General features: G+C 42.5%; 1 protein-coding gene across 1 annotated transcript; it reads right to left on the reverse strand.

Annotated features, from left to right (window-relative positions):
* Positions 1-1,839: 1,839 nt before the first annotated feature.
* Positions 1,840-6,725, reverse strand: TMIGD3 (transmembrane and immunoglobulin domain containing 3). The gene is made up of 3 exons (XM_007169626.2): positions 6,605-6,725; positions 4,386-4,733; positions 1,840-1,913 (listed from the first exon to the last, which is right to left on the reverse strand). Exons 1-3 carry the CDS (start codon positions 6,642-6,644, stop codon positions 1,840-1,842), a joined length of 462 nt encoding a protein of 153 aa, XP_007169688.1. The 5' UTR covers positions 6,645-6,725.
* Between the last annotated feature and the right edge of the window lie 7,803 nt (positions 6,726-14,528).

The following is a 14,528-nucleotide window of genomic DNA, read 5'->3' on the forward strand; positions in this document are numbered from 1 at the left end:
GAGCACAGGCTCCAGAAGCGCAGGCTCAGTATTTGTGGCTCACGGGCCCAGTTGCTCCGCAGCATGTGGGATCCTCCCAGACCAGGGCTCGAACCCATGTCCCCTGCATTGGCAGGCGGACCCTCAACAACTGTGCCACCAGGGAAGCCCAGGAAGAACCCTCTTTGACATGAATCACAGCAAAATCTTTTTTGACCCACCTCCTAGAGTAATGGAAATAAAAACAAAAATAAACAACTGGGACCTAATGAAACTTAAAAGCTTTTGCACAGCAAAGGAAACTCTAAACAAGATGAAAAGACAACCCTCAGAATGGGAGAAAATATTTGCAAACAAATCAACGGATAAAGGATTAATCTCCAAAATATATGAACAGCTCATGCAGCTCAATATTAAAAAACCAAACAACCCAATCTAAAAATGGGCAGAAGATCTAAATAGACATTTCTCCAAAGAAGACATACAGATGGCCAAGAGGAACATGAAAAGCTGCACAGCATCACTAATTATTAGAGAAATGCAAATCAAAACTACAATGAGGTATCACCTCACACCGGTTAGAATGGGCATCATCAGAAAATCTACAAACAACAAATGCTGGAGAGGGTGTGGAGAAAAGGGAACCCTCTTTCACTGTTGGTGGGAATGTAAATTGATACAGCCACTATGTAGAACAGTGTAGAGGTTCCTTAAAAAACTAAAAATAGAATTACCATATGACCCAGCAATCCCACTACAGGGCATATATCCAGAGAAAAGCATAATTCAAAAAGACACATGCACACCAGTGTTCATTGCAGCACTATTTACAATAGCCAGGTCATGGGAGCAACCTAAATGCCTGTCAACAAACGAATGGATAAAGAAGATGTGGTACATATACACAATGCAATATTACTCAGCCATACAAAGGAATGAAATTGGGTCATTTGCAGAGACATGGATGGACCTAGAGACTGTCATACAGAGTGAAGTAAGTCAGAGAAAAACAAATATGATATATTAACACATATATGTGGAATCTAGAAAAATGGTACAGAGGAAGCAGTTTGCAAGGCCGAAGTAGAGACCCAGATATAGAGATCAAAAGTATGGACACCAAGGGGGGAAAGCACAGGGGCTCGGGTTGGTGGTGGGATGAACTGGGAGATTGGGATTGAAATATATACACTAATATGTATAAAATAGATAACTAATAAGAACATGCTGTATAAAAAAATGAAATAAAATTTAAAAAAAAAAAGAAGAAGAAGGGCAGAGTAGGCACACCTGGTTCCTACCCCCAGACTCACTCATCAGACAGACCACTCCACGTCTGCTGGGGTGTCACTGAGGAGTGTCCCCCAAGTAGAGCTCAGTCCACAGGGAAGGAAGCGTCCTCCACGAATCTCTCTTAAAAAACATTAAGTAATATTTTTGAATATCAAGGTAAGGAAGTTAAAGTGCAAAGAGATGACATAATTTACCCAATGTCTCCCAGCTAGTAAGTGGCAGAACAAAATTTAAATCAAGTCCTCTCACTTCAAATTCCTTGCATCTTGCCTCCACACCAAGCTGTCCCAGAGTACGTATAGTGGCAGAGAAACTAGAAGGGTAAAGCCAGGGGATGTGTTCGAGAGAGCATGTTCACTCTGAGATGGAGCGGCTACTCCTGACAGCTGGATATGGAGGGGAAGACAGAGGAAGAGAGAGTTGATAAAGGAGCCCCCATCACCACCCACAGTGCAGCCAGCTGCAGAAGGTCAGCAGAGCGCCAGGAATGCCCTTCTCCCCTGGCTGGCTGTGGCGTGCATCCTTGGGTAGGACTCTCTCAGTTTCAGCTGAAACTCTGAGCTGACATCAAGCAATTCTACCAACACTGAAGCTAGAAGCCACATCAGCTTTCCAGTTCAGGGCCAGTACCTTATGAGCAGCTACAAGAGGAGACATAAACATCGTCCTATGGCCACACAATACGTGAAATATCAGATTAATTGCTCCTCCATCTGTTTTCTTGAAGCTTCCCAGTTTTAATAGCACAGCCTTGCATTTACAAAGTCTTGGTTTTTTGTCTCCTTATCATGAAAACTGGTGCGTGGCTAGCCTTGCTGGAAGATGAAATGAGTAATTAAATAATTGACCACAGATTCAACAAGTCTTTGCTTGGTATGGGAAGAAAAATGGTTGTGGATGCTGGATCATGGAACCAGAGCAAACCTGTAGGATTCTCAGGGGAAATAGTTTTCCAGATAGGTAAGTGTAAACCTTCCAAGACATCTATGGATGTCTTCATCTGTTGTGGAAGATTGCTGTCTACTATCTTGCCTTGTGTAGTGGAATGTACAAGCCAACTTGTACATCCAGTGTACAAGGCCAGCCCGGACTGGATTGCTATTTGCAGAACTGGTGGGCTAGTGGCTTCTTTATGCAAATTCAATACATGGCCACAGGGGAAGGATTGGGGTTGTTTTGTGGCTGAGACGAGAGACAGCACTATTTTTTTTTTTAAACATCCTTATTGGAGTAAATTGCTTTACAATGGTGTGTTAGTTTCTACTGTATAACAAGGTGAATCAGCTATACATATACATATATCCCCATATCTCCTCCCTCTTGCGTTTCCCTCCTACCCTCCCTATCCCACCCGTCTAGGTGGTCACAAAGCACTGAGCTGATCTCCCTGTGCTATGCGGCTGCTTCCCACTAGCTATCTATTTTACATTTGGTAGTTTATGTAAGTCCATGCCACTCTCTCACTTCATCCCAGCTTACCCTTCTCCCTCCCCATGTCCTCAAGTCCATTCTCTACATCTGTGTCTTTATTCCTGTCCTGCCTCTAGGTTCTTCAGAACCATTTTTTAAAAAAAATTTTTTTAGATTCCATATATATGTGTTAGCATACGGTATTTGTTTTTCTCTTTCTGACTTACTTCACTCTGTATGACAGACTCTAGGTTCGTCCACCTCACTAAAAATAACTCAATTTCATTTCTTTTTATGGCTGCGTAAAATTCCATTGTATATATGTGCCACATCTTCTTTATCCATTCATCTGTCGATGGACATTTAGGTTGCTTCCATGTCCTGGCTATTGTAAATAGTGCTGCAATGAACATTGTGGTACATGACTCTTTTTGAATGATGGTTTTCTCAGGGTATATGCCCAGTAGTGGGATTGCTGGGTCGTATGGTAGTTCTACTTTTAGTTTTTTAAGGAACCTCCATACTGTTCTCCATAGTGGCTGTATCAATTTACATTCCCACCAACAGTGCAAGAGGGTTCCCTTTTCTCCACACCCTCTCCAGCATTTATTGTTTGTAGATTTTTTTGATGACGGCCATTCTGACCAGTGTGAGGTGATACCTCATTGTAGTTTTGATTTACTTTTGAGAGACAGCACTTTTGATGTTGTTTGATCTGAGACTCTGGGAGGGAGGGGGACCAGCTGTGTGGGAACACGGAGGATGGCAGGAATGGACTGACATCCACACTCCCTCCTCTCCCCATCAGGGTGCTGAGTAGCTTTGAGTTCCCTACCTGTGGAGAGAAGGTTTAGGGTGGAAGCTGAAGGAACTGTGCTCATAGAAGAGTTTGTGAGAGCCTGGACCTACACGTGCAGGGCATGTGCAGAACCCTCTCCCAGCCCTGCTCAGACCAGAGGGCCACTGAGTGTCCTGAGTGCAGAGACTGGCCAGCAGCATATCAGAAGAGACTGGAAGAGCAGGGTTTTTATGAGAGCAACAGAGGCAGTGGTGGGGAGCCGCCAGGGTCTGAAATAGCAGGAGAGACACTCTATGGGAAGAGAGGGTGGTTTACACTTACCTATCTTCATCGCGGTGTGCGGGCCTCTCACTATCGCGGCCTCTCTTGTTGCGGAGCACAGGCTCCAGACGCGCAGGCTCAGTAGTTGTGGCTCACGGGCCTAGTTGCTCCGCGGCATGTGGAATCTTCCCGGACCGGGGCACGAACCCGTGTCCCCTGCACTGGCAGGTGGATTCCTAATCACTGCGCCACCAGGGAAGCCCCCTAAGTGGACACTTTTTAAGGGTGCTTGTCTAGGTGCTTAGACCACTTTTTACAGCCTCAGTCTCTCCTCAAGAAGTGAATCTTCAAGATTCTAGACCTGCAAGGCAATGCTCTCGCACCTGTCAGTCTCCCAAGTTCCATCAGCCAGATGGCTGTGAGGGGAGAGAGGTGCCAAGAGCACCCCAGGGCAATGGCACCTTCCTCTTCCCCGAATTCCAAGTCAATTGTCAGCAGCTACCCTACTATGGAGGGAAGGAGAGGCCAGGTTACCCCAGAGAACCTAGGGGGAGCCCGAGTTGTTGCTCTCTGAGTATTTACCACACCAGCTAACATGCACTGCTGTGGGTTACCCCCAGCTGGACCCCCAACAGGCTCTTACCTCTCCCAGACCAAAAATTGTTGGCGAGGGCTCTTCTGTTGTCAGTGACAACCAGCTCTGTAAAATCCATGTCATCCCTGACAAAGTCTCGCTGGATGCCGCACCAGTACCAGCCCGTATCCTCCTTGGTCAGGCAGGACACAGTGACAATAAGCTGGTTTCCTATGTCCCTCAGGGCCACGCGGTCAGTGCTGTTGGGTGTGAAGGCAATGATGTTGCAATAGTCCTGGAAATAGCCTCGGCACCAGTATTTGGGGTGGTCCTTATAGTGGGCATCGTAGTTGCAGATGGCAGAAGCTGTGTCCAGCACAAAGCTTTCCTTGACCTTTTTGTCCATGACCATAGCATCTGTGAAAACACACATAGACAAACACTATTGTTCTTTTAAACACATTGCAGTTCCTGCACCTTGGAGGAAAATTAATTAAAGCATTGGAGGCCGATTTTTGCCTGCATTGGGGTTGGCAACTGTTATGGGCTGAATAGCGTCCCCCTAAAATTTATACGTTGACGTGTTAGCCACCCAGTACTTTAGAATGTGACTACATTTGGATTTAGAGCCTTCAAAGAGGTAAGTAACTTAAAATGGGGTCGTTGGAATGTGCCCTAATCCAATCTGACTGGTGCCCTAATAAAAAAGGAGATTAGGATACAGACAACAGAGGGATGACCATGTGAGGACACAGTGAGAAGGCGGCCTTCTGCAAGCCAAGGAGAGAGACCTCAGGAGAAACCAAACCTGCCAACACCTTGATCTTGGACTTCTGGCCTCCATCACTGAAAGGAAACAAATTTCTATTGTGTAAGCCACACAGTCTGTGGTTATTACAGGAGACCTAGCAAACTAATACAGCAACCCTGGAGAAGACTTCTTCCCTGGCCTAAGAGTGGGTAAAATATGTCTCCCCCTCTGCAAGAATTTAGGCAGCTTCTCATGTTGCTTGGGGGGGAGGGTAGAAGAACCTGAGGCTTACTGTTAGTAGATCCTCTGCCCCTAGCCCCCCACTCCACTTTGGCATCCTCAAAAAGAAAATAAGGAGGTTTGAAAGAGAAACAAACTCACAGACATAGAAAACAAACTTATGGTTACCAAAGTGAAAAGGGCAGGGGGAGGAATAAATTAGGAGTTTGGGGTTAACAGATACACACTACTATATATAAAACAGCTAAACAACAAAGACCTACTGTATAGCACAGGGAACTATATTCAGTATCTTGTAATAATCTATAATGGGAAAAAGCCTGAAAAAAGAATATATATATAAATAACTGAATCACTTTGCTGTACACCTGAAACTACACAACACTGTAAATCAAATATACTTCAATAAAATTTCAAAAAATAGAAAATAATTATAGAAAAAGAAAGTAAGGAGGTTTAGAGGCTTCTGATGGATGTATAGGGCTGAAAACAGAGATGTCTCGTTCTGTCTGTCCTCAGGGGCTAAGAGCTTCATGTTTCCTCCATACCAGACCAGTGTGGTCATATCAGTCATCTCAGGATGTTGCATAATAAGGAAGTCGTGTTCTTCACATCCAGCTTGACGGTGGCTGGGGAAGTGTCTGACCAAGGAGACAAGATGGGCAACAGACACCACTCCTCCCTCAGCCTTCCAGATGTGCACTGGGGCCCCCTCAAATGCTGCCTCAAGTGTAGCTCACAGTGGGTGCGACCAGCCTACAAAACAGGCTCACATCCTTGATATCATTTGACATGGTATGGTATTTTGTTCTCAGATGGACCCCATAAGAAAGATTGTGTGATACTCAGTTTACTGGCCTGAACACTGACCCAGAGAGAGGTGCAGTGACTCTCAAAGGTCACAAGGCTGGACAGTGGCAGAGCTGGGGCCAGCCCGGTCCTCTGAGTCTCATCTTCGGGGTCAGGCATGGGCAGAAAGTGGAAAGTCCCATCCTAATATATCAGCACAAATGTTTTTAAGGGGAGAAGGGGGAAAGGAAGGGGGAACTTAAACTGAGAGAGAGAATCCAGAGCCCTCATTTTAGCTGAGGGCCTCAAATTCCCCCACAACCCCTTCATCAGATCAAAGAACAAGGACTAATTTGGACAAGATCTATTTCCACCTCCTTTTATTTTCCCATCCCACTCCTTAAGTGGTTTGAGCTAATAAGAAAGAACTCCAGGTAGGAAAGGAAAAGAAAATGCACAGTCTCTGGGAAGCTTGGAGGGCTGGAGATGTTCCTTCCCCATCTCTTACCTGAAAAGACAGTCAAGAAGAGCAGAATGAAGAGCCTCATGACTGGAAGGAAGTGAACCTTCAACTGGGATGACCAGATGGACCCAGGGGTCTTAGGAATCCTAGATCTGTTTTCAGGAAACAGACATCTTTGAGTTTAAGATGGTTTTATCCTGTTTGGAGCGACCAGGGAAAAGAAGGACCAACCAGTTAATCCAAGAAGTGCTACTATGTATAGGTACCCAGGCTGTGCACTGCACAAGGGTACCTCATCAGAGGGATGCCATTTGCGGACATAAACTTACTTATATAGTAATATGAGAAAATTCTGGGCTTCCTGGTAAAGCCCAGAACAGCAGTGAAGATCCCCCTCCTGGATAAATCCACTCTGGCACACAAGGCACACTCAGAAGGGCACATGCACACACACCATCACTGGCACACATTTGTCTGTGCAACAGTGCCCTGTTCTGCCAATGGTCCAGGTATCATACGAAGCCAGGCCTCTTGTCTGTTCACCACTCTTGGAAGTCCAATTCCTATTTAGCTGAGAGGAAGACTAGTAAGGAGATTCATAACTATCCTGCCTTCTGAGTGGACACTGCAGCCTCATCCAGGGAGCGGGGCTAGAGGGTGGAGCCTGAAGCAGATGTGCCTGGCATCTGGAGCATGTGAGCAGGTGAAAGTGCGGGTTTTTGGGCATCAGTAGACAGGCTGCAGCCTAAAGACATCTTGAAAGCTTTCCTGGGACAAAGCAAGGCTATCTGTCCATGCAGCAGAAGCTTCCCCTTATTCCTAATGGGACTCATATGGCCTGGCCACTGATTTTTAAAGTTTGAATTATGGAACCACCCTCAGTTGAATTTAAGCTGAATGCTTACTTATCACATCACAGAGCTAGCACTTCTCATCAAGAGCTGGACGTGGGTGATTGTCCAGGTTTTCAATAATGTCCTCTCTTGAGGAAGGAGAGCCTTTCTCTAATTCATACCAAGTCAGCATATGGGCCAGCAGCAGGCCTGCATCATGGTACATGTTTTATCTGCATCATGGTAGATGTTTTGCTTATATTGCCTCATTTGTTCCTCATGAAACCTTCATGAGTTCAACAATTAAACTGCACGGGGAAAAAATGAAGCAGGAATCTATAGATTAAAAGGGCTTAAGAGACATACTGATAAAATTGCAATATATGGAATTTATTTGGATTCTGACTGAAGGAAACACTTGAGAAAATTTGGACAGTGACTAGATAGTTGATGATATTCAGAAATTATTGTTGGGGGGCAGAGTCAAGATGGCGGTGTGGGAAGATGCTGAGTTAGGCTCTCCCCACAACTAGGGCACCTGCTGGCCACTGGTGGGGGACCCTGATGCCCAAGTAGACAGGAGGAACCCCCAAGTGAACCAGTAGGACATGGGGGCACGGAGGGGGGAGGAGAATCAGAAGACAGACAGGATCGGTGCCCCTGAGGCTGGGGAGATCAGGAGAGGCAGGCGGGAGGGACTCTCTGGGAGGAGCAGGAGAGGAGCGGAGGATGATCGCCTGGCGCATTCAGGCCCAGGGAGGCTGCTGAGCTCCCAGGCCAGTCCCCTGCCCTGCAAGGCCCCCCAACCCCACTCCGGCCACATTGGTCCTGGGGTCATAGGAAGGAGGCTGAGGGGAGAATAGGAGAGACAGGCAGGAGGGGCCCTCCGGGACCAGGGGAGCAGGAGAGGAGAGGAGGGCATTTGCCCCACCCACTCAAGCCCAGGAAGCCTGCTGGGCTCCCAGGTGAGGTCCCCCATGCTCTGAGACCCAGGGTGGGGGACACTTCTGGGCCCCTTCTGTTCCTTGAGCCTAAGCCCCACCCCCACAGCCCCCAGGGCCTTTTCCAGCCCTGTGGGTCCTAAGCATAGGCCCCACCTAGCACCCAAACCTCTCTCTTGCTTAGGCCCCGCCCTCCACAGCCAAGGCCTTCCCCTCCCCTTTTTTTTTTCTTTTCTCTCCTCCTCTTCTTTACTATTGTGATACTGATGTACCTTCCAGTTGTTGATTCATCTATATTTTTATTTTTATATTCTTTCTAACATATCTGTTAGTTTCCTAGTCTAATTTTATTTTTTACTTTGTTATTGTTCTCTTTTTTGATTTTTTGCCACCCCATGCAGCGTATGGGATCTTGGTTCATGACCCGGGGGTTGGGCCAAATCTCCTGTGGTGGGAGCTCTGAGTCTAAAGCACTGGACTAACAGAGAACCTCAGACCCCAGGGAATATTAATCGGAGTGAGGTCTCACAGAGTTCTTCATCTCAGCACCAAGACCCAGCTCTACCCAGTAGCCTAGAAACTCCACTGTTGGAAGCCTCAGGCCAAACAACCAGTAAAACAGGAACACAATCCCACTCATTAAAAAAAAAAAAAATGAGATGGCAAAAAAATATGTCACAGATTAAGGAGTAAGGTAAAAACCTACAACCAAATAAATGAAGAGGAAATAGGCAATCTACCTGAAAAAGAATGCAGAGTAATGAGAGTAAAGATGATCCAGAATCTCGGAAATAGAATGGAGGCATGGATTCAGAAAATACAAGAAATGTTTAACGAAGATCTAGAAGAACTAAAAAACAAACAAACAGAGATGAACAACACAATAACTGAAATGAAAAATACACTAGATGGAATCAATAACAGAATAACTGAGGCAGAAGAACGAACAAGTGAGCTGGAAGATAAAATGGTAGAAATAACTGCTGAGGAGCAGAATAAAGAAAAAAGAATGAAAAGAATTGAAGACAATCTCAGAGACCTCTGGGACAACACTAAATGCAACAACATTTGAATTATAGGTGTCCCAGAAGAAGAAGAGAAAAAGAAAGTGTCTGAGAAAATATTTGAAGGGATTATAGAAAACTCTATAATCTCTTCCTTAACATGGGAAAGGAAATAGTCACCCAAGTCCAGGAAGCACAGACAGTCCCATACAGGATAAATCCTAGGAAAAACACACCAAGACACATATTAATCAAACTAACAAAAATTAAATTCAAAGAAAAAATACTAAAAACAGCAAGGGAAAAACAAAAAATAACATATAAAGGAATCCCTATAAGATTATCAGCTGCTTTTTCAGCAGAAACTCTGCAGGCCAGAAGGGAGTGGCAGGGTATACTTAAAGTGATGAAAGAGAAAAACCTACAACCAAGATTACTCTACCCAGCAAGGATCTCATTCAGATTTGATGGAGAAGTCAAAAGCTTTTCAGACAAGCAAAAGCTAAGAGAATTCAGCACCACCAAACCAGCTTTACAACAAATGCTGAAGAAACTTCTCTAAGTGGGAAACACAAGGGAAGAAAAAGACCCACAAAAAAAACCTCAAAACAATTAAGAAAATGGTAATAGGAACATATATATTGATAATAACCTTGAATGTAAATGGATTAAATGCCCCAACCAAAAGACACAGACTGGCTGAATGGATACAAAAACAAGACCCATATATATGCTGTCTACAAGAGACCCACTTCAGACCTAGTGACACATACAGACTGAAAGTGAGGGGATGGAAAAAGATATTCCAGGCAAGTGGAAATCAAAAGAAAGCTGAAGTAGCAATACTTGTATCAGATAAAATAGACTTTAAAATAAAGACTGTTACAAGAGATAAGGAGGGACACTACATAATGATCAAAGGATCAATCCAAAAGAAGATATAACAATTATAAATGTTTATGCACCCAACATAGGAGCACCTCAATACATAAGGCAAATGCTAACAACCATGAAAGGAGAAATCGACAGTAACACAATCATAGTAGGGGACTTTAACACTCCACTTACACCAATGGACAGATCATCCAAACAGAAAATAAATAAGGAAACACAAGCTTTAAATGACACACTAGACCAGATAGATTTAATTGATATTTATAGACCATTCCACCCAAAATTGGCAGAATACACATTCTTCTCAAGTGCACATGGAACATTCTCCAGGATAGACCACATTTTGGGTCACAAATCAAGCCTCGGAAAATTTAAGAAAATTGAAATCGTATCACGCATCTTTTCTGACCAAAACGCTATGAGATTGGAAATCATTTACAGGAAAATAAACTGTAAAAAACCCAAATACATGGAGGCTAAACAGTGTGCTACTAAACAAACAAGAGATCACTGAAGAAATCAAAAAAGAAATTAAAAAATACATAGAAACAAATAACAGTGAAAACACGATGACCCAAAACGTATGCGATACAGCAAAAGCAGTTCTAAGAGGGAAGCTTATAGCAATTCAATCTCACCTCAAGAAACAAGAAAAATCTCAAATAAACTATCTAACCCTACACTTAAAACAACTAGAGAAAGAAGAACAAAGAAAACTCAAAGTCAGTAGAAGGAAATAAATCATAAAGATCAGAGCAGAAATAAATGAAATAGAAACAGAGAAAACAATAGCAAAGAACAATAAAACTGAAAGCTACTTCTTTGAGAAGATAAACAAAATTGATAAACCATTAGCCAGACTCATCAAGAAAAAAAGGGAGAGGAAGTAAATCAATAAAATAGGAAATGAAAAAGGAGAAATCACAACTGACACTGAATAAATACAAAGGATTATAAGAGACTACTACAAACAACTATATGCCAATAAAGTGGACAGCCACGAAGTAATGGACAGATTCTTGGAAAGGTACAATTTTCCAAGACTGAACCAGGAAGAATTAGAGAACATAAACAGACCTATCACAAGTAATGAAATTGAAACCATAATTTAAAATCTTCCAACAAACAAAAGTCCAGGACCAGATGGCTTCACAGGTGAATTCTATCAAACATTTAGAGAAGAGCTAATAACCATTCTTCTCAAACACTTCCAAAAAATTTCAGAGGAAGGAACACTGTCAAACTCATTATACAAGGCCACCATCACCCTAATACCAAAAAAGACAAAGATACTAAAAAAAAAAGAAAATTATAGACCAATATCACTGATGAACATAGATGCAAAAATCCTGAACAAAATGCCAGCGAACAGAATCCAGTAGCACATTAAAAGGATCATACATCATGATCAAGTGGGATTTATCCCAGGGATGCAAGGATTCTTCAATATATGCAAATCAATCAATGTGATACACCACATTACCAAATTAAGGAATAAAAACCATATGATCATCTCAATAAATGCAGAAAAAGCTTGTGATAAAATTCAACACCCATTTCTGATAAAAACTCTCCAGAAAATGGACATAGAGGGAACCTACCTCAACATAATAAAAGCCATATACGACAAACCCACAGCAAGCATCATACTCAATGGTGAAAAACTGAAAGCATTTCCACTAAGATCAGGAGCAAGACACTCTCGCCACTCTCATTCAACATAGTTTTGAGAGTCCTAGCCGTGGCAATCAGAGAAGAAAAAGAAATAAAAGGAATACAAATTGGAAAAGAAGAAGCAAAGCTGTCACTGTTTCCAGGTGACATGATACTATACATAGAAAATCCTAAAGATGCCAACAGAAAACTACTAGAACTAATCAATGCATTTGGTAAGGCTGTAGGATACAAAATTAATGCACTGAAATCTCTGGCATTCCTATACACCAACAATGAAAAATCAAAAAGAGAAATTAAGGAAACACTCCCATTTACCATTGCAACAAAAAGAATAAAATACCTAGGAATAAACCTGCCTAAGAAGGTGAAAGACTTGTACTCAGAAAACTATAAAACACTGATGAAAGAAATCAAAGATGACATAAACAGATGGAGAAATATACCATGCATATTGGAAGAATCAATATTGTGAAAATGACTATACAACCCAAAGCAATCTACAGATTCAATGCAATCCCTATCAAACTACCAATGGCATTCTTCACAGAATTAGAACAGAAAATTTTACAATTTGTGTGGAAACACAGAAGACCCCGAATAGCCAAAGCAATCTTGAGAAAGAAAAACTGAGTTGGAGGAACCAGGCTCCCCAACTTCAAACTATACCACAAAGCTAGAGTAATCAAGACAGTATGGTACTGGCACAAAAACAGAAATATAGATCAATAGAACAGGTTAGAATGCCCAGAGATAAACCCATGCACATATGGGCACCTAATTTACAACAAAGGAGGCAAGAACATACAATGGAGAAAAGAGAGCCTCTTCAATAAGTGGTGCTGGGAAAACTGGACAGCTACATGTAAAAGAATGAAATTAGAACACTACCTAACACCATACACAAAAATAAACTCAAAATGGATTAAAGATCTAAATGTAAGACCAGACACTATGAAACTCTTAGAGGAAAACATAGGAAAAACACTCTTTGACATAAACCACAGCAATATCTTTTTTGACCCACCCCCTAGAGTAACAGAAATAAAAAGAAAAATAAACAAATGGGACTTAATTAAACTTCAAAGCTTTTGCACAGCAAAGGAAACCATAAACAAGACGAAAAGACAACCCTCAGAATGGGAGAAAATATTTTCAAATGAAACCACAGACAAAGGATTAATCTCCAAAATATACAAACAGCTCATAGAGCTCAATATCAAAAAAACAAACAATCCAATTTAAAAAAGGGCAGAAGGAAGACCTAAATAGACATTTCACAAAGGAAGACATACAGTTGGCCAAGAGACACATGAAAAGATGCTCAACATCGCTAATTATTAGAGAAATGCAAATCAAAACTACAATGAGGTATCACCTCACGCAGGTCAGAATGGCCATTATCAAAAACTCTAGAAACAATAAATGCTGGAAAGGGTGTGGTGAAAAGGGAACCCTCCTGCACTGCTGGTGGGAATGTAAATTGATACAACCACTATGGAAAACAGTATGGAGGTTCCTTAAAAAACTAAAAATAGAACTACCATATGACCCAGCAATCCCACTACTGGACATATACCTAGAGAAAACCATAATTCAATCCCAATGTTCATGCAGCACTATTTACAATAACCAGGACATGGAACCAACCTAAATGTCCATCGACAGATGAATGGATAAAGAAGATGTGGCACATATATACAATGGAATATTACTCAGCAATAAAAAGAAATGAAATTGAGTTATTTGTAGTGAGGTGGATGGACCTAGAGTCTGTCATACAGAGTGAATTAAGTCAGAAAGAGAAAAACAAATACAGTATGCTAACGCATACATATGGAATCTAAAAAAAAAAAAAATGGTACCAATGAACCTAGTTGGAGGGCAGGAATAAAGATGTAGATATAGAGAATGGAATTGAGGACACAGGGTAGGAGGGGGAAGCTGGGGCAAAGTGAGAGTAGCATCGACATATATACACTACCGAATGTAAAATAGTTAGCTAGTGGGGAGCAGCAGCATAGCACAGGGAGATCGGCTTGGTGCTTTGCGATGACCTAGAGAGATGGGATAGGGAGGATGGGAGGGAGGCTCAAGAACATGGGGATATGGGGACATATGTATGCATATGGCTGATTCACTTTGTGTACAACAGAAACTAACACAGTATTGTGAAACAATTATACTCCAATAAAGATCTATTAAAAAAATTTTTTAAAGAAAGAAATTATTGTTACATTTTTTTTTCAGATGTGATAATGATATTGTCATAGCCAGCTTCTAAGATGGCTCCTGGTATTCATGCCATTGTGTAATCCCCTCCTAATCTGAATCAGGGCTGGCCCATGTGATCAGTAAAATATGGTAGAAGGGATGGCATATGACTTCCAAGGCTAGGTCATAAAAGGTGTGCAACTTCCACCTCAGAAGTCACACTGCTCTTTCTTTCTTGCAGAAGTCAGATGCCATGTTGTGAGGACTCTCAAGCAGACCTGTGCAAAGGCCCATGTGGAAAGGGACCAACTTGCCAGACATGTACGACCCACCTTGGGAGTAAGTCCTCTGGCACCATCAAACCTCCAGATGACTACAGACCCAGCAACCTCGTGAGAGACCTCAAGCA

Source organism: Balaenoptera acutorostrata, chromosome 1, assembly GCF_949987535.1.
Source record: "Balaenoptera acutorostrata chromosome 1, mBalAcu1.1, whole genome shotgun sequence".
Classification (NCBI taxonomy): domain Eukaryota; kingdom Metazoa; phylum Chordata; class Mammalia; order Artiodactyla; family Balaenopteridae; genus Balaenoptera; species Balaenoptera acutorostrata.

What these genes read in the sequence shown, in the direction of transcription:
- TMIGD3 (XM_007169626.2), bottom strand. Translation starts at nt 6,644, where the DNA reads ATGAGGCTCTTCATTCTGCTCTTCTTGACTGTCTTTTCAG. An exon ending in CTTCTTGACTGTCTTTTCAG is followed by an intron (nt 4,734 to 6,604) that starts GTAAGAGATGGG and finishes GTGTTTTCACAG; the next exon opens with ATGCTATGGTCATGGACAAA. An exon ending in CAATTTTTGGTCTGGGAGAG is followed by an intron (nt 1,914 to 4,385) that starts GTAAGAGCCTGT and finishes CTCCTCTTGTAG; the next exon opens with CTGCTCATAAGGTACTGGCC.